We start from the raw sequence: 27,754 nt of genomic DNA on the forward strand, positions 1-27,754 counted from the left end.
GCGTGCAGGGTGCAGCCGCAGCCCGCCCCTCGCGGCGGCCCTGCCCGCGCTCGAGCCGACGTCCCCAGGCTCCGTCCCGGGAGCAGGAGCAGCGGCTGGGCCCTCGGAGCGCGCAGCCCCGAGCACCGCCCGCGTCCCCCATGGTCGCCACTGCCAGCCCTGGGAAGGTGACAGACGCCTCCTGCGGAACCACCCTATTTGGCTCGGGTAGAGCTAGAGCTTCTGGCCGGAATTCCGGCCTTCCCTCCTTGTCCACACTTTGGGGAAAAAAAGGGGTCATTCTTGGGGCGGCGAGAAAGGGACTGGAAAAGTGAATTCGAGAAATCTCGTTCTCCACATTTTCGGGTGCTAAGACGTTGGAGTGAGTCTGTCTCGGCACTACCACCCCCACCCTCTCCTGGTTTGGGTGGCCATCCCTCCTCCAGCAGACTGGTCTGAACTCAGCAGGTCTTCAGAGGCACCGGCCGGCAGGGCTGCTAGGCTGAGCTGACGATTCCGGCGCCTCTCTGCGCCCCGACCTGCCGACCTCGCAGCATTCAAGTTTCTTTCTGGGCTTAGGTCCTGGAGATGGTGCCCCGAGCGGCTCCTGTGTGGCCCGCGCCCTGGTGGAAACTTTCTCTGGAAGGTGGCCCGATGCTGAGTTAATTCACCCTTACCTGGGCGAAGCCACCGGCTATGACCACAGTTCCACATCTCCTCAAAGAAAACAAAATGTCAACAAATCCTTGTGGACTCAACTTCTACCCCGTCCTATTGCTAAGCCTCAAATCGTGCACAAAACCTATTTTTCCCCTAGAACAAAGGGAGAGAAGAAGAATCAAACTGAATTTTGATGACGAAGAATTCAGGTTGACTTTACTTCTCCTTTAGAATAGACCTTTTCTTTTAAATATGCATGTGCTTTTAAATGCCTAAAAAACTAATTAAATAAAGAACATGTTGACCTCGCTGGGTTGAGGCCCAGTTTCTGAGTCAGATTATATAACCCTGCTGCACCGGGAATTCTCCAGCAACGAGGCTCTCAGCCGCCAAAAAAAAAAAAAAAAAAAAAAAAAAAAAAAAAAAAAGAAAAGCAAAAAGCAAAAAGCCACTGAAACCAGTGAAATGAAACCAGAATAGTTAAAGCTGAAATCTAAATCCAAATATCCTGCTTAGGGAAATTTACCTGTCGGGATGAGATTTCCAGTGACAACTTTTTATTTTATTTTATTTTTCGGCCAGGGGGAGTGGGGGATGGGGGGGCAGTTGAGGGACTATCCTGTAACATTCCCAAACAAGTAATGGATCTGGGAAAATATCTAAGACCTCCAGATTTCGAAATGAAACACACACACAAACACACACACACACAAACACACACACATGCCCATGCAAACCCATTTCTGTTACAGCTTTTACAATTTCTTATTTAGAGAGAGATACTCACTCACATACACAATTTACTGGTGCCCAGGGAAATGTTAAAATACATTTAGGGGCCTGACTAAATAGAAATGCACTCTAAAAACACAGACACAGTATGTTGCTTTATCTGTTGCAAAAAAATGTATTTGATTACTTGAGTAAAATTACAGTATCTCTGTTGTTAGTAAGTATTAAATGTTAAAGAAATTGGACCCCCCTTCCTTTCAACTTTCCAAGAAAGTGCATGTAACAGTCCAATTTTTTTCTTCCATACCTAATACAAAATAAACAAACACTATACCTGCTCTCTTGATCAAGAAGAACCATCTGCTCTTGTAAGGAATGTATGTACATTTTAATGAAAGTGATATTTCTTATTGTATATACAAGAGCATCTACATTTTCTCCACTGAAGGTTGTTCAAGATGCTATACTTAGCAGCATTGTGAAATTCCAGCACACATTTTCTATTGTGAATATACCTACAAGGCAAAATGTTACGTCTCAGTTTCAACTACCAAAACAACACTTGTTTTTTTTTTTCTCTAAAGAATTCTGCGTGCTTATTACTGTACAGAACTTATTAACATTGAGAACGACTCAAGTAAAAAGCACAATACAAATAGCAGTTCAAAACGGAAATGGTTAAATCTACAAAACAAAAAAGCAGGTTGAATTTTAAGAATAAAAATGAAAAACAAAAACCCAAATCTTTCAAAGAGCCACGCTGTTCAGTTTGTACTTTCAGTCCTTTCCTTAAACCTGTTTTGAAAGATTAGACAATGTGTTTGCTGATAAAATTTTCCGGCACGATCAAAGTGTACATTTATATACAGACTTTATTAGAGATCTAATGCATCACGGAGGCATTGCATCAACACCAGGTTCATATTAAACTGGATATAGAAAATAAGTTAATGCCAGATTAAGACCGCCTAGCAGGGCAACTTGCAATTGCCATAAATGTTACAGCAAGTTTACAGCACTCTAGTCAATTAGTATTTAGTTCAAAATACAGAAGACCAAAGTTAACGCTTGCATTCTGTTTGCAAAGCAAGGTTATATCACTAATAAATAAGCTTTCTTAGAACTCTAGAAGTTGAACAAAGTACAAAAGAATGTCTTCATAACGTTGCAGTTCATAGACCTGGGGGACGGGAAGGTAGGGGGCAGGACAGGATCAGGAGGCAAAGTAGGTGCATTCTGAAGAGGAATGCTATGTCTCAAGCGTGTTGCTGCTCTAACTTGTCACGATCTCTTTGCTGTCCTCCACAAAGCGGGTGAAGCGGAAGTTGGTTCCGTTCTCACTGCTTGCCATTTTCTCTAGGCCGGCCAGAGGAGCACTGGGCTCTGAGTTCTGGAGCTTCTCCAGGTTTCCCGTCAGCCCACTAATAGGTGAGCTGCTCCCGCTGCCTAGGCTTCCAGGAATTGGAGGGATGCCACCATTCTGAATGACAGAGATCTCGTTGGCCTTCATTGCCAGCCCGTTGGAGAGCGCTGCTGCATACTGATTCCAGAAACTGGAAGGATCTCCGCTTCCTGACCTCGCCGCCAAATCCTTCTGGAACATTTCTGGGAACTTGACAGGATTGCCTCCTAGAAATGTCATGGGACCATCCACGGAGAGCCGGCGGCCCCGGCGTGCAGGGGTGCTATTCCACATGTGGGTGCCCATGTGTACCTGAGGTCAGAGTGGGGGAGGGGAGCAGGGAGCAAAGAAAGGAAGGAAAAAACAAGACAGGAGCTTAATAGTTGAATCTGTCTCAACCCATATACTAACACTCCACAAAACAAGGGGCCCACATGTCTATTCTTATTATGTGATGGACAGAGGAAAAGGTGAGGGGAACCATCCACTCCTGTGGATGAGTAATAACCTATTCGTTCTGTGCAGTGCTGGGCCATCTCTCCTCTTCCCAGGCAAAGATGCCTTACTTACTCTTTTTTTATTACCCGTATTTAGCTTATAATGGCCTCAAGCAAGCTAGTCAGTCCCAGATAGCTCCTTTCAGGGTTAGAATTGTTATGTCCACTCTCATTGCAATGGTAAGTATTGTATCTGACACCCTTTACACCCTATAAATGTCCTTTGCAGATGGGAAGAAAGTACCCCTCACTGATTGCCCGTTGGAGGGCCTGTGTATGGAGAGAAAAGCCAGAAAGTAATTATTCATCTCACATTACTGGCAGCAATCTCTAGAGAAATACTCTGTCAACAGAAAAATGTACACAGTAAAAGTGCTCAACCATTGCTCTAGAACATAAGCATATTTGCTTTATTTCCAACACATATCAGTATGAAATGTTATATAATCAATTATCATAATACCCATTAGCAGAGAAGAGACGTTATTGTTTCTAGAAAAACAAACCACGCTGCACTGCATAGCTATGAAAAATGGCTGTGTACGCCATAATTATTAAGTGATATGGGCGGCACACAGGCCACGTGGATGTCTTTAATCAATACCCCATGGCAATGCCAGGCTGTCTTATTTGGTAGGTAAAGCAATTCATTTGGTGCACTTAGCGAGACAACAGAGAGAGGCCGCTCTGGTACCAAATCACTCAAGGCACTGTGACATGCAGGCTGCCCTCCCCCGCCTTCCACAATCCTGACCCTCACATGCAGCCTCATTTCTCCCAGGTCAGCCACGTGCAGCTGCACCCTCTGGAGACCCAGTCCCTGAGTATAGGAGCGGATGACTCTGAGCAGATGACTTAGACAGTCATTGGCCATGGAAGGGGCTGCTGGGGTAGGTGAGGTGCAGAAGGAGTGGGTACCTTAAGATTGCCTTTTGTTGTGAACGCTCTTCCACAAATAGTGCAAGCGAAGGGCTTCTCTCCAGTGTGAGTTCTCTCGTGGATCTGAAGGGCACTCGATGAGGAGAAGGTTTTGCCACAAGTGTTGCAATAGTGCTGTTTGGGAGTTCTCCGGGGCAGAGTTGGGAGCAGAACTGGGGATGTGGCAGAGGATGACAGAGGCCCAGGAGGGATGTGACTGGTGGGGGTGTCCTTACTGTCCTGAGGAGAAACATGCACAAAGCCGTTGACCTCTGTTTTGATGAGAGACGACAAGGAGTTGGCGGGAATCACCGCCGAGTTCTGATTGGGGCCAAGGTTGGAACTGGGCTCAAAGAGCTGTGATGGTAGATCTCGCATCTGATGTGTCAACATGTGCTGTTTCAAATTACCCTTTGTGGAAAAGCCACGATTGCAAACTGTGCAAATAAATGGTCTCTCTTTGGTATGACTTCTATAGTGAATGTCCAAGGCACTCTGACAAGCAAAGGTTTTGCCACAAATGTCACAAGCAGTATTTTTAAATTTACCCCGATCTCTGAAAGGGAAGAGGATTCCCAAAGAATCTTCTTTGATGATTTTCTCTGCATGACTAGATGTCAAATCCAAAGCCCCCCCATTCACTGGGGTGGGAGACAAACCATTGGCAAACTCGCTTGGGCCCGCTCTCGGTGGCTTTTCCTCCATGCTGGGTGACTTGTGGAATTCCTGGGTGCTGTTGGATGGGGACAGAGCCTGCATGGAAGAGGTAGACTCTGAGATGGCCGGGCTGCCGGCACTTTGGCTTTCCATGTCACCACCCACTGAGGACGAATCGTTGGTCAGCACATCCCCCTCGACGGACCCGTTCTCCACAGACTTGAGGCTGGCCTGAAGCTGTTCTGCCAGGCCAGCATTGATCATCTTCATCTGATTTTCCAAAGCAGCAATGCTCGACATCTCGAGGGGCAAAGGTGAAGACGACAAGCTGTCCTGGGATGCATCTGCTGACTTAGGGGTATCTGGGATGCTGCCTTCAGGACAGTCTTCCATGTTTTCATCGGAGAAGTTATCTAGGTCATCGAAATTTTTCTCATCGAAGGAGCCTGTGTCAGACTCCATGGACTCGGGGTAGCTGTCAGGGACAGGGGTGTTGGGGATCTGGCCTCCCATATGCATTCGGATGTGTTGCTGCAGGACAACAGCATTTGTGAACTTCTTCTGGCAAATGGGACAGGAATGCTGGACTCGGAGTGGGGGCATGGCCCGGTGGACACTGTAGTGGGTTTTAAGATTCCCTTTTGTGGTGAAAGCTCGGCCACAGATCTTGCACTTAAAGGGCCTCTCCCCAGTGTGTGTCCGGTAGTGCATCTTCAAGGCGCTCTGACAGCTCAGCACCCGGTGGCAGATGATACACTCATTGGGGTCAGTGGCCTTTTTGTCAATGTTTTCTACCAGTTGCTGCAGCTTGGATGTCTCTGATGCCTGGGCTGAGTCCAAGAGCCCCCCAAAAGGAAACTTGGCCTTGAACTGCTCAGACATGAGCGGCAACAAAGGGTTGGTGAAGGTGGTGGCACCTCCCGAGCCATAGTCGGCTGCTGGGGAGCTCAGGGTGCTGTTGCTTGCTGTTGGGACTGAATTGGTGGCCACACTACTCTCCTCACTTTTGCCACCAGAGGGTGGAAGAGTGGACACTTCTGCTTCCTCAGGTAGCCCACCCAGATTTCTTGTGGCTGGATCAGAGACCCCAGAGTCACTTTTGACTGAGCTGGGGGGGCTGGCAGCAGAATGGCTGATGGGGACGGGGGCTGGCTCTTCAGTCTTAATGAAGGGTGTGAGGCTCGGGAGAGTCGGGGGTAACGGCAGGCCAACGGAAGTAGTCAGCGTGGGCAAGACGGGCTTGGTGTCTAGCCAGCTGGTGACCGGCTTCTCCGGAGGGATGGACATGCCGTACGGGATGCCAGTACTGGTGGGGATGTTGTCCAAGTGCTCAGGCACAGGATAGGGGTTCATCTGGATGTGAGGATACTTCTCTTTGTGGCGCTGAAAGTGGACTTTCAAGTTCCCCTTGGTGGAGAACCTGTTTCCACAGATGTTGCACTTGAACGGCCTCTCTCCAGTGTGGGAGCGCAAGTGGATCTGCAAGGCACTGTCGCTCCCAAAGACCTTCGCGCAGAACCTACACTTGTGTTTGAAGAATGCCTCATCCGAAGTACTTTTTGCTTCGAAGGCAGTGACATTTGGTGGCTTGCTTTTTCTTTGCTGGGCCAAGGCAGACAAGGAGTTTAAATCCTCTGCAGTTGTTCCGATGTTGGGCAAAGGGCTGGGAAAAACCGAGTTAGCAGGGGTTGGCTGAGGTAGAAGTGGATTAGATGCAGGACTTAATAAACTGCTTATTGCAAAAGCTGGTGAGGATGATGCTGAGACTGCTGGGTTGCTGACATGGTTTGCGCCAGCACTCGAAGCCACTTTTTCTGAGGACGGGGTGGTAACTGCTGCCGTCAATATGTTCATATTGGGAGAAGTGCCACTGCTGGATGGAATGACGGTGTTGCCAGAACTGCTCTGAGGTAGCTGGATTGGGGGTAGCTGTTTCACACCACTAATGCTGGCAGATTGGCTAGCGAGGCTCTGTGCTAATCCAGCTGCTGCTGCCAGCTGCTGAGATAAATGGGAACTTAGTGTGGACAAGGGGTTGGCAGATGTTCGTAAAGTACCTTGAGAAGGACTAGAAGATGTTGGCAAGTCTGTGTTCTGAGAAGCCAACAGTAATATTTGGTGCCGAATCTGTTCGATCAGTTGCAGTTGGTGGATCTGCTGCTGCTGCAGTGCTAAGAGCTGCTCCATGAGGGCTGGAACGGCCAGCTTGCCTCCGGAGGCCCCACTGCACCTCGCTTCCTGGGAGAACTGGGCCACCGCCACCTTGGTGCTCTGGAGGTTCTCAATGATGACGTTGCTGTTGATAACAGAGAAGTTGCCCAGCGTTGTCAGGTCCCCGAGTTGAGGTAGAGAGGTTGTGATCACTGAGGTACCTGTGGAGGAGCTGTTCTCGCAGCTTGGGGTGGCGCTACTGGTGGTGCTGCTAGACGTCCCACCGCCGCTGTGGGGAGCAGCCGGGGCCTCCACCTCCATGGACTCTTCCCTGTCAAGTCCCTTGTGTTCTGAAAGGTCACTGCAGTCTACTTGATCTGTTTTGCTCACTGTGTCTTTCATTTGTTCATCAGGATTATCAGGAGGGGGGCTAGGGGAGAAGGTTTCAGATGGGGAGGCTGGATTTTCACTGATGATCAAAACTAATTGATTTTTCGTGCAGTTCTTCTTGTGGAGCAGAAGATCTGATAGCTCAAAGAACTCAGCACAGCACCGGCCACAGACATGGGCATCCTTGCTTTTGGTGGGGCGATTTGGTTGACCCTTCTCTGTGTCTCCTACAAACATCAAAAGGCTCAGGGTTAGAAAGGAAGCCAGAATTCACGTCATCTGTGATTTTTTTTTAAAAAAGTTAGTCAACTTGTTCCCTAACTGCAAAATGCAAAACTGTAGTCCCTGAAAACCTAATCACTATTACCTAGGAATGTTCATAATTAATTTTTAAGGGTGTGGAGGAATTTTCATTCATTTGGTATCTCAGATAGTCATGGCCCTCAGATAATTCAGCTAAACATAAATACTATGAATGGAAGAAGACACTGGTACATAATGAAATTCCATAGCAAAACATTGATTTCCAATATTTTATACACCTGATTTGTCTACTCATCCACAGAGGGTCCAGCAACCATTCTGAGGACTTATTAGGCTCTTGAGTTTCTGTCAACCTTATTCATTTTCAACCAATTCAAAGATATCTGTGACAGTTTGTTCTGTCACTAAACTAATTTGTAGTCATTCAGGTTCCAATCAGTTGTTGACAAGGAGGGAAAAAAAATGCATATCACCCAGCTGTGGACTGACAACTTGAAAATCACCTCAAGCCCCCACCCCAAACCTGTGCTCAAGCTGATCCGTGACAAACACATTTTAGTCCCATCAGTAACAAATCCTCAAGATTCACTCGAATACAAAAGGGGAAGCAACACACAATGCAGAGAAACACAATGATCATAATCCCTTACAAGGCCTGCAAAGCACCTATATATCACATCATGGCATGTTTATTTTTAAAATTAAACAATGCAACCCTAGCTCCTACTTCACTAATGAAAGGATATATGCCAAATGCGCCAAATGGCAACAACATGCCTCTAAATATTTTATCGAAAGTGCTCTATCTATAAAACGAGTGTAAGACTTACATTCTGATTAAAAATCAACTTAGAGAAGGACGTGCAGTTAAGGGGAAGTATTCCCCTTCCCCTAAGAAATCATGTTTGGTGTAGAATTTGGAAATGCTTTGCAATCCTCCTTGTCTGAATGCCTTTAAAAACAGTTTGCTCTTAACTGTTATCAATTGTTTAACAGATTGTTCTGAACCTTTTCTTATAAAAATCCTTTTATTTCATGTTTGTTTCCACTGGTTGCTCAGATGTCTTCTCACTAAGATCCATTTGTAAATTAAACATAAAAATCTCCAACTCCAGGCTAACATCCTATTCAAAGACAGGATGGCGTCCCATTGTTTGCCCAGCATGGGACACCAACTTCTGCTGTACAAATGGTGTGTGGTCATCTTCGAAGCTATGAAAAAAAAAAAAAAAAACAAAACTGTTTAATTCAAGGATTACCTCCCTGTATGCTTTTCTGCAGAACTGAATCGGATAATAGGTAGTTTCCATGACTTCCAAATAGAATCTCCCAGAAAACTTGCAGGGGGGAAAAAAAAGGTAATTGCAGATATGAATGCATGCAAAATCAAAATCTTGCTTTTTTTTTCTTCCAGAAAACTTAAAAAGTCCATTCAAAAGAGTCAGGCATTTGCCTTTTTGGTCTGAAGATCTAAAAAGCTTGAATAGTTCTGCATTTCAAGAGACTATAATTAACACTAAAATATTAACTTCTGAAAATTCTTTAACTCTATCTGTTTAGGCTGTTGCTGAGGTTGATTAGAACCCCTGGTAAAGTATGCCAAATATATGCACACTATTCACTGGGAGTGGTATTTTAGCAGCAAAGTTATACCTCATAAGCTAGCTTTCCCAAACCCATCTTTTAATCTCTACTAGGTTATGGTACAAAATGCACTAATGACACCAAACACATTGTACTTGTAGCAGAACATACCAACAATGATCCAGTTTTAATTTAATGTTTAATCATCCTAATTGGCACCAGATTCCTATGCACATTTAAGGTACTGTTTTAAGCACTTTGTCTCTCCTCCTGCCTTAACATAAACAAAATATTAAATGAAATTCGCTCAAGTTAGGTTGCTTCACTTGGGACAAAAATAATGTGACAAAAATTCTGTTTAAAGCTTCTTATTTTGACAACCAATTTTAAATGATACATCCATTTCAGATGCTTATTTTAAACTAGGAAATGCAATTCCTAATATATTCAACAGAAATGTTATTTCTTTCTCCTTGCACATTTCCATATGTAATGGTTATGTTTCCATCTACTTTTACAGCCAATTATGAAGGAACAAAAGCTATTCTGTTTGTTCACACATTTTCAACAAAATGCATTAAAACTATTATGTCAGCATGTTCTATTAAGCTCTGCATTCAGTGGAAAATACTTTTCAACCAGCTCACATTTATCAAAACATAAAGCCACTTTAAAACACAGTTTTGCTTGGTCAGCTGGGCTTAGACAAATAATGACAGATTCAGAACTAAATAACTAGCGTGGGGAATCAGAAAACTGACTTCATCAATTGTACACATTACAATGTAGTTGCTTCAAATATTTAGCACATCTGTGCTCACGATTAAAGGGCATTTTAATTCTTTATAACTTGCAAACATCTGATATTCTCATAATGTATAGTGAAAATAAAAGATAGGTTACTTTATGGGATTTAGCTGGTTATTGCTTTCCTGTGCTCAAATTCTGTATTTCTACTGCATCAAGACTCACTTGAGAATTTTTTCAGTTTTTCAACCTGAACATTTTTATACTTAGGATTGTGGTAACTCGATGAAAAATACAGATGTTTAAAAATAAAGGCTTTTTGCTATAAGAAGCTATGTTTAAAAAATTACCTATATTTTACCTTAGATTTCCAAAACATTGCAATAAGTTGACATTTGATCTCACGGTACAGTTAACTAATTTCCTGATATTTATGAACACTCCAGTCCTCCCAAAATCTTAGTATCTATTTTGATTTATTTCAAAAGCTGGTGTCGCTACACAGTAATAATTCCCAACTTTAAATCTATCTGCATTCTGAACAGAATGCCAATGAAGCAGCTTAAAAAGAAAGACAAAACATGCGAACTAGGGTGAATCTTTAACTACCACAAAGAATATCTTAAGTTGTAATAAGATACACACACACAGGAACATGTTCTAATTCATTTTTCCGATCCAACTCTCTACTACCTTGTATCTCTCTCAATAATCTGTTACACAGGATTGCAACTGGTGACCTCATTAGAGTAAATACAGTTGCTTGCTTCTTGTATAATGGTGAAAATAATATTGCAGTTTATTTTCTAAGGATTTTACATACAAATTAAAGTAATTTTGTAATTCTAATCAGATAGGAACATTTAAGAAGCAGTGGTTTTCTAAGTATGTGCACAGAAAAGATATTTGGAATTTGCTGATTTTTTTTTCTTTTTCTTTTTTTTTTGGGGGGGGGAAGAAGGCGATCTTATATTACTACCAAATTTGTGCTGAAATTCCAAATGTTTTAGTTCTTGTTGTGCTTCTTAGGTATTTGATGTCAAACTCAGCTTTGTCACTTTTTCATCACCTGAACCAAACATTTCAGAATTGGAAGCAGAAAATTAAAGTGTTCCAACATACTTGTCTATTGAGAAAATAAAAATGAAAACTTTCTTCACACAGAAAGGTTTAGCCAACCAGGAAAGAAAACAAAAACAACCCCCCCCCCCAACCAGAAAACAACCACCCAACTCTACCAGATTTAGTTTTCTTCTTTGGAGCTACTCAGAAAAGACACTTCACTGTACCTCCCATTACCTAAAGAGTGCATTAACATTTTAAAATAGAACCACTCACAATAGTGCGTTTGAGGTCCATAATTTTAACAGGCTGGTCCTTTTCGTGGACCTATCTGGAAAGGCTATCACAAACCTATTTGATTGATTGATCCTTTATCTTCCCCCCTCCCCCACAGACTAGGCAAAGGCTGAATCTGAATGTCCAATTTAAGATTCCAAAGCAATTGTAAACACTACGACATATGCTGTGCATATTTTCTAGAATGTCTAAAGTTTCCTCTATGCAGTATGCAACCAAGTGACAAATTGGCTGCCTTCTAGTTCACTCCGTGTGTTCACCAGAATTAGTGTGTTCTCCCATGGAAGAAGACAAGAGAAATCTCTGAAAAAATAACACAGACAAGATACTCCTTTTACAGTAGTGATCCATTAGAGCCTACCTAACACACACAATAAATAAAAGGGGAGAAAATGTCTTCCCCATGGATGAATCAAAATGAACACTAGATGGGGTTCCAGTTGCAAGGGTTTGTTCAAAAACTTCTTTGTGGCTTTCTTATTCCAGTGACGCGTAAAAGAGAGATTCCTTAAGGCGAGATCTAAACTCTGACTACATAAACATTGGCAAAGACACAAGAAACTAAATCCCTGTTGTTTGAGGGTAAAACTGAGCTATGGGAACTACCTGTCAATCTTCCCCTTTGGGGGTCTGGCATCTGAGGGTGACAGGGGAATAAGGTTAGGAAAAGAAGCCAAGCTGATAAGGTGAAACTAAAATAAACTACTAACTTCCTGCTAAGTGACTAGCAAGACTCAATTTGGGGGTCACTGGGAAGATACTGAAGGACATATTATGATCTGGACCTTGTCACCTTTGTATGGGAGGAGGCCAACAAAGGTTAAAACAGCTCCACACATCTAGGTTTCCTACAGCCTGGCACACACACACTTTTTTCCTCTTGGGGGAGGGGTAGAATTTACCATCTCTCGCTAAACTGCTGAAGGACTGGAGTTTTGATTATCTAATAGGTTTCTCTGCACCAGGATATGTTTTACACAAACTTAGTCCTGGCTGTAGAAGGAATTTGTCCTGGTTACTACACACAGCTTGGTTTTAACAATTTCAAAACATGTAACCTGTCTGCCTGATTCTTCCCTAGATTCCAGTAAGACTCCACAACAGAAATGTACATTTTTGACACCTTAAGCAGTCCGTTGATAAAGACAACTCCACACCTCCAAACCAGAAAGAAAAGAAATCTAACCCTCAATGAATTACCTACAATTTGGTACATGTGCTTATGAACCATAATGGAAACTTGATGAAAAATAAACCACCAAACATTCAGTATCACAAATTCACTTTCACACATTGTATCTCACCCCAGCTAGACTTTGTTTCTGTGTTGTTTTTAACATTTTAGGAAGTATCTTGCAGCCTAAAGCACATCTCAAAAAACAGTTTGCATTTTCTGCTCCAGAATCTTCCATTATGCCAAACTTAAAATAGGCCTGATTAAACATGAATTCTTTCCAACTGCCTTATCTTGCAGGTGTCGGTTTTTCAAAAAAAAGCAATTAATTATAGTTCTCTCTAACCTTTTGGGCCCAGAAATCAATGTGTTGCCATTAAGCTGCTCACAATGAGTAAATTACTTTGGTAAAAAACAGAATTTCATTATTAATATAAACAAGAGAGAATTTCATATGAGTCAATGTTTTATCTGCAATTCATGTTTTTACTTTTCAGTAGTATGTTTTCTTTAAAACTTGAGAACCAAAATATTTAATAAATGAATCTGAGTAGACCCTCCATACAGTTACAGAAGTCTTAAAAATACCACCAAAGGGGTGGGGAAACAACATGCGTGCAAATACACACACACACACACACACAACTGAAATATAAATCCTTAGGAAAGAACTCACATATAAAATCATCAGAGTTTCATATTCTCTTTCCTCAGAATTATCAATTATCTATCTTGGTAAATAATCTTCCTAGAGGCAGTTAACTTTGTACAATTTGGGACTTGTTGAATATCATTTGTTCACTATGAGACAAATCATACTTGCCATAATCTTCATTTCACAAGGAACTGAAGGATTATCAAGTGTATTTTGCAGTGTTTTGGCCGCATGGCTCCACTAAGGTAGAATGAAATATCAGTGTTCTAAGGGGGATTAGATAATCTTATTTTCTTGAACTTCTTCTGACGAAGCTGTCCCTGTGCACTGCTCAGCACCGCTTGGCCTTCCTTTGTGAGTGTATTCACACTTAAACACACACATGCACACACACAACAAAGCAGAGAGCCATCCTTCAGGGTTGCTGTAATGGGGTCTACAAACTTTTCTAGGTCCTGCTCCCGGTAGAAGTCATAAAATTTGAGGTTCCAGTATATGAGAAGAACATAAACTCCATTTAATTTGGTAATATTTGCTATTTCATTTGCTGTATTTTCAAGAACATCACAAGCCAGAAGAAGAAATAAGCACAGCGATGGAAGAGAGGTTCGCCTTCTAAAAGTTTAACAACCTTGCTATATGTAACAAAACCAAAGCCAACACTAGCAACTCCCTGAAGTGCGGGGTTCAGTACAGAGCGAAGGATAGAAACTGCTGATTTCAGTGCAGAAAAACGGACTTTTTAAAGTAACCTTGAGTTGTGTCATGAACTTTCAACTGTGTTTATCTCACAACTATACCAAATAAAAAGAAACAGGGTATGTTAGGCCTTCTTGTATGTCAGGCGCTGGGAAGGATTACTTGTGTACTAATATTGTTACAACACACTAAATCCTGTAACCCTATTACAAAATCTACCCTCTAGGCAACTTCTCCCAAACTTATTGTTCACCCATGTAAAAACAGTCATAACCTAAAATCATTACTACTGAAGAAAGAGAGGAGTGGGTGGGGAGAGGTGAGGAAAGGGGCCAGGAGGGGGTGTTTCCTAGGGTGCTCCCAACAGTTTACTGCTTTTTACCACAATGAACTCGCTTTTAGAAAGAAAAAAAGAGAGGAAAAAAGATTTTAAAAAATTAAAAGAGCAAGGAAACTGGACTCAGTTACTTAACTTAGCTCAAAGCTCAAATAAACTAAAAAACAGTACTAATAAATAATAATAGGAAGAGGCAGTGAACTCCTTTTATGAGAAGTCTTAACTATTAAAAATTCCAGATCCTGAAGACGCAAGGCATAGAACCAGCAAGCATCATTTCTTCAGATGCCCGAGTCTTTTTTGAAGAAAAACGCGGAAAAAATACATGTGTATACATAACGTGTATATTTACAAAATTGAGTAACAGATTTTTCTCTGGTTTGGTTTTAAGCATACACACTACTAACTTTAACAGAAGTATAGTGCTAAAGGTCTCACAAGAAACTTTAGGAAAGATTGTTGTGGGTGCGAGAAGCATAAGAAACCAGCTGAAAAAAAAAATAAAAAAAAAAAAAAAACAAAAAAAAAAACAAAAATACTCAAGAGTGGTTGTTGCGGCCTCGGGTAATTTTACCTCGGTTTGCCGGGCGCACCCGTAGTCCTTTAGGGGAGAAAGTGGGTTGTCAGGGGTTCTTTGCAGCGGACTGTGAAGTCACAAACTCAGGGTAAAGCTTCAAGCTTGAGAAAGTACTTGGAAGGACCAAGTATTGTAAACAGTTTTCTTATTCTCTCTTAGGTCCCCCACTACTTCTTCCTTTTTTTTTTTTTTTTTAAACAGGGATGCCACAGTACAAATCCCTCTCGGCACCACAGTAAAGGGAGCGGGGGTCGCTCCGCATCGCTGCCGGGCTGTGTCCGCGGCCCCAGCCCTCCTAAGCGCCAGGCCTCTGGGGAAGAAGCCGAGTCCAGGCCCTGGGGCCGCACGGCTGCACAGCTCGGTGGCAGAGGTGCCGATCTCAGGGAACGCTGCGGAGCTTGGGGGTCCGGGGTCGGGCTCCAGGCTCCACTTTCCCTAAATGCCCCCACCCCACACGAGCATCTCTACTGGCACCCAGATCTGTGGAGACCCCGCCAGGGTCGCCCCTTGTCTCCTCGCAGCCAGGCTGGAGAGCACGTGCGGGATGACCCGAGCCCAGGCGCTGCTCCACCGCCTCGGGCGCCGGGCCTGGGAACTCGCAGGCTCCCACAGGGTGAACTCCCCGCAGAGACTGGCGGCGCAGAAGGTGCTCTCCCTTCACACCCCCACCTCTCTGCCTGGACGCTCCCACACGTCTCCGTAGCTCCAGCACGCTAACTTTGCTCTGTGTTTGTCCATTCCATCTGGGACCCCAGGGTGGTCGCCCCCACCGGGAAAGTGCCGGCCTCTTCTCCACCCGGCTATCCCTTCCCCAGCGCAGGAAAACGACCCTAGGCTTCTTCACCCAGCCCGACCATTCGGGAAGCAAGGGGCGCCGCGACCTGCAGCGAGCGCATTCCAAATCTCAAGATTGGGGGTGGGGTGGGCAGGAGTGCAAGAATGGGGAGAAAAGAGGTCGGGATAAAGTTGGGGAGTCGGAACCCGACACCTCCCCCAGTCCGCTCGCACCGTCTCGGCAGCAGAGTGTTCCACCCGGGCCGCGACCCCAGGGTGTCGCCCCCGACCCTTGTCCCCACCTTCTACTGCCCTGAACCCCCTAAGACACCTAGGTCGCTCCGCGGCTGGAGGGAAAGTGTTAGCGCGGGGAAAGAAGGCACGGCGAGCTCCCCACGCGCTCGGAGTTGAGCCATGAGCACCAAGTAAACTTCCTTCCCGCTAGCAACAGGGCCGGGGCTGCGAGGCCGGGACGGCGGAGAGGCTGGGCCGGGGGCCCGCGGTGAGGGGCCCGGCGCGAGCAGCGCCGACGCCTCCGTCCGCACCCGCACCCCTGGGGGCTCCTGGGCCCTGGAAGCAGCTCCGCTAGCCCTGGCCTCGGCCCCCCGGAGAAGCCGGGACGGAGGGGATAGGCCGGCATTCTCTCCCTCCAGCTCCCGAAGGACACAGCAACTCCGGAAAGATCCGGCCGGGAGATGTCCCTGCTTCCCCCGGGGCGAGGGAGCTGGGAAACCTTGCCTCGGGAAATTGAGAATAATAATAGTAATAATAATAACAATATTAACACGCCGAGCGGAAAAGGCGAGCCGGGACGCGGCGGCGGCGGAGCGGCGGGCGCGGGGCCCGGCCGCGTGTGCGTGGGTCCGAGTGTGCGCGAGTGTGAGTGCGTGTGTGTCTGTGTGTCCGCGGCGCGAGCCGGAGCACTCACCATCTCGCCGGGGGAGCGAGGCCACTTCGGGGTCGGATTGGAAATGTTGAGGCTTCGCTTGCTTCCTCCGCGACATGCTGGCTCAAACATCAGCTGGGGCAGAATAAAAAATTACTAAAAAAAAATCTTCTCAAAATTACGGAAATCGAGCGGCGGCGGCGGCGGCGGCTCCCCCCGCCCGCCGGCCCGCCCGCCCCCTCCCCGGCTCCCCGGCCCCGGGCGCAGCGCGCATGTGTCCTTCTATAATTATGATTATCAATAATGCATTGCGATTAATCATAGAGGGGCTCTTTGAAAGGCGATTGGCACCGGGCCAGCGCTATTCAAACCCGCTCGCCTTAATCAATTAGTTCGTGATTTGCTGCAGACCCCTGTCTCTCCGCGCGCTGGCCCAATAAGCCGGCCGCGGGGCTGGCTCTGCGCGCCGCGCCGCCCGACACTGGGTCAACCCTCTTCGCGACCGCCCGGGACTCCGCGGCCTGGCCACCGGGGGCCTCCTCCTCGCCACTGCGCGCCCGGCGCCCGGGCCGGTGCCCCCCCTCCCCCGCCCCCCCCTCTGCTCCCCGCCCCCATCCCGGGCTGGGCCGACCCAAATTAGCATGCCCTCCCCGGAAAGGAGCCGCCCGGGGCGGGGGGTGGGGACCGGGCGCGGGCGCGCGGCTAACTTCCCAACTCCGGCGCGTCGCGCGCCGGCCCGCGGGGGGAGGGAGTCCCGTGGCGGGATTTGGGGATGGGGGGAGGACGTCCCGTTTCGTGAGTGTTTCTTCGTTTAAGAGCTACTAGAAAGCAGCCCACCCTCATAAAAAAAATAAGCGAGTGGGAAAGTGCCAGCCCCACGCTGGTCCGCCTCCCGCCCGCGGCCGGGCCTCCCTCCCGCGCGCAGCCTGGCTCTGCGTTCCTTCGCCCCGAGTTCTCCATCCCCTGGATCCCGGGCTCGCGGGGAAGAGGATCGAGGAAAGGTTTGGGAACGTGACGGTTTGGGCTGGGGGAGGGGCAGCTCTAGCCACCCCCGTTTCCCTTTCCAAGGGGACCGCGATCCTGCTGCTGCCTCGCTCCCTTCTCTACCTCGGACATTCCCAGGACAATTAGGGCTGAAGTTTTCGGGAGAAGCGCCCCAAGCCCGTGGGATAAGGGGGCGGCCCGGCTCCGCCCAGGACCCCTCCCGAACATCTCCCCCGCCTGCCCGGGTTGGCTGTAGGGCCCGTCACTCCGCCGGGAGGCGTTGGCGACAGTGGCGCCGCAGAGCCCGGGGCGGGTGGAGAGCGGGGACTCGCCCCGGCTCTGAGTTCAGCTCCGGCCGGAGAGGGGGAGGGGAGGGGCCGCGGATTACTCTGTGCCCGGCAGCGCCTCGGGGCCCTGTGAAGGTGTGGTTGGGCCAAGGCGGGTCCCGGACAAGGCCTCTCCCAAGGACCTCTGGGCGCCGTGCTCTGGGGAAGGGGTCCAAGCCGCAGCCTCTAGGAACGAGGTGGCGGCGCTGAGCCGGGAGTGAGTGAGTGGGCGGGGGTCCCTGTCGGTTAGTTCTTATCTGTGCTGAACCTTGTCTACACTTTTCCGGCACTTGCCATTGCGGCGCCCAAACTTTTCGCTCTATCTCCATCTCCCCAGGCTGGGATGCAGCCTCCCTACCCGCGCCCTGGAGTCGGGAGCCCGGGTCCCGCACTCCCTCTGCCGGGCTCAGGCGCTCGCGAACCTGAAGCTCGGCGCTCTGCGCAGCCTAGCTCTTCCCCTGGTGCCCCGGGTGTGCTCGCTCCAAGGCTTCCGAAGTCCTGCGCCCGAAGGACTAAACTAGTCTAAACTTCCGCCGTGTACTGGGAGGAGGGGAGGTGCAGATACACAATCCTTGCCCTATCTCGCGATCGGGAAAAGAGAGGGCTCATAAGGACGCCCCAATTCGGGAGCGCCTTCGAGTCTGGGTCATGGCACTGTCAGTTCGCGCGAAGTGGACACCACCGCCCCAGCAGAATTTTGGGTATTCTGGACCCCAAGTCCCCTGCCCCTAAATGACACTTTTCTCTGCACTTCTTCCGTTCCCTTTTAAAAGTCTAAATGTTGTGTTCGGCTGAATGCTTGTTTTCCCATCAGCTGACTTTCCCCCCTTTTGTGTAACTTCTTCCTTCTTCCATTCTCGCAGTTCGCCCTTTTTACCTTTTCTGCCACATATTTTTCTGCCCTTGCCCGTTCTCGTGTACCCACCCCCGCCTTGCTCTCCACTTCTCCCTAGGTCCTGTTGGGTACAGTGGATTTTGATAAAAAGACAAACGAAGCTATCAGTGGGGCTGATGTTGAAGAATGAAGATAATAATGTTTCCATAGGTGGTGCTTCAAATGCCATTATTTCTCACTGAATATTTAAAGAGATCCCTCGGCAAAGATGGATCAGCGCGCTCCTGGGGTGCGAGCCGCGCGCTTCCCCCAAACCCGGGGGAACAAGAACGGGAGCTTGTGTAAATCCCGCACCCATCCCTACCCCGCAAACAGGAGTCCTTGAAAACGCACCGACCCAGCACGCCTGCAGGTACGCGGGTGCTCCCTTGTGCACCTTCCTTTCCCTGAGTGCCGGCCAGCGTTTGGAGCCGCCCTCATCTGGCTCTAACGTTCTTGGCTTCTGCAAGTCCGGGCTTCCGGGCCACCGTGTGTCGCCAGGAACCGAGTGGAGTTGTCGCTCCGCAAATCTTTTCTCCGGGTACAAACCGCGGGCGCGGTGGAAGCTCCCGGGAGTAGCTTCACACGTGTTCATTCCTGGTCCTATGTGTGATTAAGATGAAGGAGGGGGGCTTTACCTCCCCTCGCAAACACTACAACAAACAACCAAACAAAAAGAACACGTAAAATTTTTTTATCGTGCTGTTCGCGTAAAAGTGGATGAGCAGAGACGAATTATTGAGCGCAATCCCAACTTTGATAACTTTTTTCGTTCTTCTGGGTCCTCGACGGCGTAGAGGAAGGGGCCTCGCTTTGCGCGCGGCGTCCCCCACTAATTTCTTGTTTGTTTTCTTTCCCTCTGTGGCGGGGAGAGAGGAGAGGGGAGGTGGAGGAGAGGGGGATGGGAGGAGGGGGACGGTTGGAATGGCGGGGAGAGGAGAATTGGTCTTTATTGTTGGTGGCAATACATCAATTACGGGCTATTGTCTCGGCCCCAAGTTCCTTGGTTCGCTGATGTGGGCGCCCCTGTGTCATGGAGCTGGTGAGGCTTCGCGTGCCGGGATGCAAAGAAATAATTAAATCAATAAAAACGGAGACTGTGCGGGTTCATTTTTATTTCTGAGCGGGTGGGCAGACGATTGCAGTGCGAGAGAGGTGCTGCAACTCGAGTCCTCCCTATGCCCCGGTTCACCCCTGGAACCCCGAGGGGGTCGGGCCTTCCCAGTCCTGGTTGGGGCAGCAGCTGGGGGAAGCAGTTTGCAGAGGTTCTCAATTGCCTGTTCCTTGAGAGGCTCCGGTTCTTACGGGCCGATCAGGGATGGGGAATGGGAGTGGCCCAAGGCTAGTTAGCAGCTGCGCCAGGGTCGTGACCTCGCGGACCTTGAGGAATCACACCCCGGGGGAGGCGTTTGGCAGTTCATTTGGGAGTTTGATGCTTGATTCTGCCATTATGTCCCCTCAGTTACCCCAAGATCTAGAGAGTCCTCGCAGGTTTGGCGGGGCTGGGGCGCTGTGACCCAAGACTGTGGGCCACACTCGCATTCCCAGCCATGGAGTTTGCGGGCTTCTTGGTTCCATCGCCATTCCTCCACCAGCAACACTCCCTGATTCAGGCCCAGTCGAACCCCAGGCCTGGAATGAGGCCTGGCCTGGACTCCAGACTCTCTTCTGCAGTTTGGCCTGCCTCTACTGGGTTCCCTACCTCAGAACTGGGGGACGCCCCTGAGTGCTCTGCCGGTGCCCCTGCTGCCTAAGTCCCGGGCCCCCGGCCTCTCTGGCTCCTAAGAGGCCAGGTAAGGGCAGTAAAGGAGGTTTCGTTTTCCTTCGCCCAGCAAACAGCGGCAAAAAGGCGGCAGCGGCGCCCCGGGGGCGGGGGAAGAGGCACACCGATAGTATCAACATTATTGATGGGGAGACGTTCGGGCCGGAGCCCGGAGATCAGGTTCCCAGTCCCTCCCCTACCCGGAGGTGGGTGGGACGCAGCGGGTGGTGATCGCCGTGTGTGTTTGGGAACGGGGCGCCTGGTTGCGCCCGCATGCATTAACCACCCGGGGTTTATTTGTATTTTCCTAGTCTGGAAACGTGAGGTGCGGGGAGGGGTGGGAGTTGGAGATGGCTTGTGTTCTAGTCCTTAGGGCAGTTTCTTAGGATTTGGGGTTAGAGTTCTGGGAGGCGAAAAGAGCACAAAAACGCTACAAAGTAAAGACCAAGTTTGAAACTTTGGGCTGCTTAAGGTTGGTTATTTTCTGGCCTCCGGGACTACACTTCGCAGGGAGTTTCAGGAACTCCTTTCCTGGCTCACTTGCTGTCGTTCACAATCCTAACTAACCTCCCCACCGACAACAGAGCGGCATCGAACCTGAGGCTTGAGGGAGCGGGCTTCGGTGGGTGTCCCCGCCCCTGGCCGACTCTACTTGGTGCTGTCTGTCCGCAGCAGTTAAGTCCTGGCGGCGAAAAGGCACAGTTTTGGGGGACCTCCTGCTGCTCAACACTGAGGGCTATCTCCAGACGGGCGCCTGGTGCTGCGCGGGCACTAAGCGCCCGGCGCCGACTCAGGCGAAAAATTCAGCCGTGGCTGGCGGAGGGCGGGCTGGGTAAGCACCCACCCGTATCTCAGCTAGGGCTCCGACATTGCCTGCCCACGGCAAACTTCGTCTTTCTTTCCTTACTGGCCATTTCTATAACGGCGTGGCATTCAGAAGCGGACTTGGCTAGCGGCTTGTGAGTGCCTGCGATTTTTAGTTCCCGTCCACATCGAGCGCCTTGCACTTGAATTCCAGCGCCTGCATGCAACAGTGCCTCGCTAAGGGGTCTCTGAGTATAAAATTCTTCCCAAAGGAAATGTCCCGAGGTAGACAAAGTGGAAAAGACGAATCGAATTTATAAAAAGAAAACTTTTGTTTCCTTTTGGTTAAATCCCTTTGCGGTTTTCTGAGAGTGAAAAAAAAAGAAAGAAAGAAAGAAAGAAAGAAAGAAAGAAAGAAAGAAAGAAAAAGAAAAAGAAAAATCAGCACCAAGCAATATAGTGTAGCTAATTCTTGGAACTCAGTACATAGTAGGAGGGTGTTAAGAAGCCCAGCAGGGTGCACAGATCCCCAAACGGCTCCAGAAGTAGAATCTTAGGATCCAGCGAGTGTGATTAGATCTCTTTAGCGTCTTCAGCTGGGTCGAGGTGAGAGCTCTGTGGAGTCCTGGGCTCCAGAGCGTGCATTTGGAGATGATGGGGTCTACCAGGAAGCCCGTTTCCATTCATAAAGAACTTCCTCGCAATTAACTCCCTATGGGACTCCGAGCTTCACTCATTTAGCAAATCCCTTCTAACAATTCAAAACAAAACAAAACAAAACTATGTTCTGTTACTTTTTAAGCAAAATCTCCATTTTTAAAGAAAAGGTCACAGATTTTCAGGGATATGTATGCTCCTTGGTTTCATAACAAGGCTGTGTGCTGGAAAACCTTCCCTGGCAGAGATGGCTTGTCCCTCCAGTTTTCATAGGACAAAAGCCTCTTTTGGTTTCAGTTTGGTAGAAAAATAAAATGGAAAGGTCTGGTTTAGCACATAGGGGTGTGGTGGGGTCTGCTTGTCAATCTAATTGTTGGTAATTTACAAATCTCAGTCAAGCTATGACTGTCATAAGGAGTATTTCTCTGAGTTTCTCTCTGCTGACTTGTGAGGGAGAATCTCCCCTCCCCCTCTTCTAAGTGAGAGAAGAGTTTCTTCCTGAGACTAGTTGGGTCAGAGCTGTAGCTTTGTCTTGTGCACACACTAAATTTGAACCAATCAGCCCTATGTAGCCTTTTTAGTCCCAACATGCATTCTTCTGTCTTCAGCTCTGTAACAGAGGGGACCTGAGAGATGATGCCCTCCCCTCTCTTCTCATCCCCCTTTCCCAGACTGACTGACTTTTCTTAATTCTTGCACTGACATTTTCCTTCCAAATTTTATCCTCCTTCTATAATAGCAGCACTGTCCAACTTAAATCCAGCTTGTGGAGTTACAAAGTGCAAGACCAGTATTTCGCAGCTTCAGACCTCTATCTCCCTGCTTTCCTGTCCATTCGCAAATAGAATCAGTGCTTTCTTAAACTAATCCTGAAGCCGCCCCAGCTCACACTGCCGTCAGGAATCAGCTCCAGCCTTTTCCTTCTCTTCCAGCTCATGACATTCATGAATTCTTGTTCCGTCCCAGCTTCCGCTCTGCCTTCATGGTTTCTCTGCTTCGCCAGGACTCTTTGGCACATTTGGTGGTCACATCCAGTCCCTGAGAAAGAAGCTCTCCTCAGGACCTGTCTTGGGCTTCAGTGCATGCAGGAGGCTTCGGCAAGGACTTTGCTCTGGCCTCTGGAGAGGCTGTTGGGACGCTCAGGGACAGAACATGGGGCTGTGCCAGCACATTTCTCCTTTTGCAGCAAAACCAACATGATTTCAGGAGAGGTGAAGTGGAACTCATATTTCCTAAGGCTGTTATCTCTCTCTCTCTCTCTCTCTCTCTCTCTCTCTCTCTCTCTCTCTCTCTCCCTCCCTCCCTCCCCAGAGAGAGATCTCACAACACCTCTAGTTTAATGGAATAGTGCTGAGAAAACCAATGCCTATGATCTTAAGTCCCCGGACAGCCTCTCTTAGGCTGATCCCAAGTATTTACAGGGACCAGCTTTCTTCCACATGTGCTGTTAGGGCATGGAGAGTGGATTCAGCCATGCTGAGGTCCACACCCTGGCTGTGCCATTTCACAGTGTCTCAGGAGCACAGCTGTAGGTTTTCATGTTAATGCATTGGGTAATCTTGTTCCCATTAATATTCCCACCTTCCACTTCCTGCTCCATTAAACGCAGCTAGCAGAAAAATAGGATGGTGCTCCTCAACATCGAGTGGAAGTTGGCTTCACCCCCTAGCAGCAGTGGGACTTCCATATGCCTCCAATAGTTTCTTCATCTGTTAAATGGAGATAATAATAGTCCTTATTTCATAGGATTCTGGAGGGTTAAAAGAGTTAATATGTATGAAGAATCTGGAATAGTGGCTGGCATGTAATTAGCACAATGTCAGCGATAACTATTATTATCATTACTTTACAGGGTTGTTGTGAGGATCAAATGGTATAATATGGTTAAAATATCGTTCTCTATCCACCCATTCATCCATTCACTTTACAGAGTAGTGTGCTAAGCACCGGGAATGGAGCTGTGAGACAAACACCAGTTTGTCTTTAATGCTTACAGGCAATTAATCAAATAGGTTATTTCCTGGGATTGTATCATTGCCTGGCTCAGTGTTAGGGGAAAAGGAACAGTATGATGGCAAGAGTAAAAATGGTACTTGGTCATAGGGACTCTCTAATACTCTCATGAGAAGACCCAAGTCAAGAAACTTGAGACTAGAAGAGGCCGTGCATGGGCCAAAGTGCAGTTGTGCATGAGTAGTCTGTGGTCCGTCTTTATGCTTCTGGAAGGTTCCTGAGCGCTTGTAACTGCCCCACTGTTCAGGTGCCAGCCTATGTTCACTCGGTTGTTTTATGTGGCCATATTACGTAGACGCCTGTGAGTTATACACAAAACAAAATCAAACAATAACACAGGTGCATTTTAATTTGTGTTCCTGAGAAGTCTAATGCTCTTACAGGGTCTTACAGTCCTTAGTTTTCTGGCTATTTAGTTTCCTATTTCTATAGATTGTAAAAATTTATCCTGCTCCTTACAACACAGCATTCTAGCTGAGCTACCTGCCTGGGTCCAGACATATCTGATCTGGATTCAGGCCTTCTGATAATTGCTGTATCCTCCAATTCATTTTTCGTATTGTAACCTTGTTGTGACCAAACGTAATCTAACATTTACAGGCAGAATACTAAGTACCTTTCTGGAAACCCCTCCTCTGTGCATTGAGATTAAAACACTTTTTATGGTTGGAATCTGGAAAAAGAATCAAAGTCTGATCATAATACCGTTTAGTGGTGGAAGTGCGTAAACTGCAAGAGTTCTGCACACACGTATACCACGCTGCGTGTGGTGCTGTCTTCCTGGGAGGCATGTGACAGCATACATCCTTTCAGTGCTCACAGATATCAGCAAGTGGACAGTGCGGTCTCTTTTCCCCCTGGTGCTGAGGTAGCAGACTCGATTGAATCTGTCGCTGTCCTTCTCCTCAAAAATAGTGCCTGGGGGCTGTGGGGGTTCTATTTAGAGGATCTTAGGAGCCTGGCAGTATGTAAATTATGCGTGAGTGTCCTTCATGGTTCCCTGTGGCCACGATCAGAGGGATTTAAACATGATTTAGCATTTCTGATGATTTGTGGCCTGCCGCAGCCGCTAGTGCAGCGAGGATGGCCCAGGCTGCTTTCTCACCGTGGCGCTAAGTGGTTTCCATGTCACAGCTGCTCCTGCAGGTCCAGACCCTGACTTGATCTATGAGCAAACCCCAGTGTTGGTGGGTGGCCTTCTAAATATCTTTGTTATATTAGGGAGTTCTGGGGTTTTTCTCAAACCAAAGATTTTATAACTTAAAAAAAAAAAACAGTTCAATCTTCTCGTTCATTTAGCCTTCATGTAACCACTCATATATTTACTGAGCATCTATTACATTCCGGTGGGTATTTTAGACATGAAGGATTTAATGCTGAGCAAGGTAGACCAGACCCTAATCTACTGGAGCCTGCATTCTAAAGAAGGGGTGGACAAACACCAAGCAAACAGACTCAATAAATTCAGATAATAGTAAATACCCCAGAGAACACAAAATTTTGTAATGTGATGGAGAGTAACTTGGAGCACAGAAAGCACTCTTAGGGGGATCTTAGCAAGTCTCTGAGGAAATGATCTGAAAGTTGAGATGTGGATGAAGAGAGGGCTTCAATGATGCCTAGATTTGAAGTATACTCTGTGCCAAGTACTGGGCAAGTACAAAGGTCCTCGGGTAGGCAGGAGGGCTGAGAAGTCTATTTTTCTTTTGTCTCTCTTCTTTCTTGTTATTGTCCTTTCAAGAGGATTAGGGAAATTAAATTTTCCTTTTTAAAAGTATACATTTCAATTCAGTGGATAAGGTAGATATCCATTGTAAAATATCTCTACATTGGAAAACTACTCTGCAATACAAAAAGAATAAACCATTGATACTTGCTATGATGTGGATGAATCCCAAAACTGTTATGCTTAGGTAAAAATACAGAACCAAAAGAGTGCATACAGTGTAATTCCCTTTCTATAAAATGCTAGAAAACACAGAATAATCCACAGGGACAAAAAGCATTAGTATTTTAGTGATTGCGTTGAAATGGAGAGGAATGGAAGAGAGGGAGAGAGATTGTTTAGGGACACAATGAAACTTCTAGGGATGATAGAAATATCTCTTGACTTGATTGCAGCAATTGTTGTAGTATTATTCCAAACCTGATCAAATTGTACATTTTACATTTATATTGCGCAAATTAACAGGTTTGTGTTCCTATTAAAAGATGATTTGAAATAGATATTGTTAATGGAGAAAGGGAAATTGCCACTGCTATATTTAAGATTACAGCCTGAAGGTCCTCAGGAGCTGAGCAACTTTTGGTCTGGGGACAAGAACTGGCTAGGATAAAGATGGGACTCAGTTGGCACTAGGGCATCTATATTGACCCTGGACAGACATAGAGGTTTCCTTGCATTTCTGCATAGTAGTGACCCTTCCTATTATTCTGCCTAGAAATTGAAAGACTCTTGGATGTCAGGTACTGAGATAGTGTCAGAATTAGAAGCCTCATCCATGGTGCAAGAGAAGGCACAGCTTCCTTAATAGATGCATCAGTGGGAATCCAGACTAGACCAGCACTACTCAGAACATCCCAAATGATGTGTGGCCTAATGATGACGTAGTTATTCTGCTTTACAATAGACCAGTTGTTGAAAGACCAGTGCATTTTGCCCCTCTGCTCCCAAATCTATCATAGGCAAATACTTGTATAAAAAGTGATAAAAATATATCACTTCGAATAAAAGAAATAGAAAACAGAGACACATCTAAATATGATCCCCACGTTGTCCTAATGACTCAGCAACCATGAAATTGTCTGGCATTGGCCTCCTTCACAGCATGCACTCTTAGGTTCTGTAGTTCATATATATATTTTATTGAGAAACAAATAGCAATGAGACAGTTCCACACCCGATTAGTAGTACCTTTTCAATAATTAATACATTGCATATTGTTGTCTTAGTGGTTACTCATTGTACAAGATGCAGACCTGATATCCTGTCTCAAACACTATTAGAACAAACCTCTCTGTTCATTGAATTAAGAGAATGGAGCTGTATATCTAGCTTAACTATTTTGAGTATACAGATACAAAATGGTCATTCATTTGTATCCCCCTTTTTTGGTTAGTTTCATAAGAAAAGGGCATTCTATTGTCATTTAAATACTGTAGGTGCATGAGTTCAGCAAAATATCCCAATATAGTCCAATAGTCCATAAGAGTAATGGGTTTTCCATAAGACTGTCAGTGTCTCAAGTTGTTGACTTGAGCATTTTACAGCTCATCATATTAATATAGCTTTACTTTTTATACTTCATTTTCATATTTTGCTGCTTGATGGTTAAGACCAAGAAAGAGCAAGACCTATGCAACAAGAGTTGTAGCTTTTGGGTCTGATAAGGTCAGTCAAATCCCCTCAGGATTTATCCTGAGATCCTGTACCTCAGTTTGTAGATCCTTTGTCAGTGTCAGCCATGTGGATGAGTCACAGCCATTGTTTGACCAATTTGCTCTCTGTGAAAGCCTGAGAGAATATTTTCTCTCCATGTGACTCTCCTTAGGCACACTCTACATTATCGATCACTTTCCTCTGTGGCCCCAAAATCTCCTTGATCAGAAGATTTGGGATCCAACTGAGGCTCTGTAGTTCTGGTGTTATGAGCTGATCACAAACATGGATCAAACTGGCTCATGGGCCAGACTTTGAGTATCCCTGGGAGAGCCCAGAACCTCACAGCCAGTGTGCCTAAAGGTCAGTTGGTCAGCTGAGATAGTGCTTCCCCGTAGTGCCCAGGGTGGTGTTTGGGATGGGGGCAGCTAGATCCAGTGAGGGATCCATTTACCACTGGTCACAGGAGCTTCTTCCTTTTACACACTGAGCCACACAGAAGTTGGCAGAGGT

The 27,754-nt window shown here is 46.9% G+C and overlaps 1 protein-coding gene across 2 annotated transcripts; it reads right to left on the bottom strand.

Moving 5' to 3' along the window:
• Nucleotides 1-1,532: 1,532 nt before the first annotated feature.
• On the bottom strand, nucleotides 1,533-18,706 carry Sall1 (spalt like transcription factor 1). Of its 2 annotated transcripts, XM_023703520.1 has the most exons (4): nucleotides 18,175-18,706; nucleotides 16,485-16,577; nucleotides 4,189-7,613; nucleotides 1,533-3,085 (listed from the first exon to the last, which is right to left on the bottom strand). In XM_023703520.1, exons 2-4 carry the CDS (start codon nucleotides 16,558-16,560, stop codon nucleotides 2,645-2,647), a joined length of 3,942 nt encoding a protein of 1,313 aa, XP_023559288.1. In that variant the 5' UTR covers nucleotides 16,561-16,577; nucleotides 18,175-18,706; the 3' UTR covers nucleotides 1,533-2,644. The 2 variants fall into 2 exon arrangements, with proteins under 2 accessions (XP_023559288.1, XP_004643453.1); XM_004643396.3 differs by lacking the exon at nucleotides 18,175-18,706 and having other exon boundaries at nucleotides 16,485-16,655.
• Nucleotides 18,707-27,754: the final 9,048 nt, after the last annotated feature.

This window comes from Octodon degus, unplaced genomic scaffold, assembly GCF_000260255.1.
Source record: "Octodon degus isolate 3935 unplaced genomic scaffold, OctDeg1.0 scaffold00173, whole genome shotgun sequence".
Classification (NCBI taxonomy): domain Eukaryota; kingdom Metazoa; phylum Chordata; class Mammalia; order Rodentia; family Octodontidae; genus Octodon; species Octodon degus.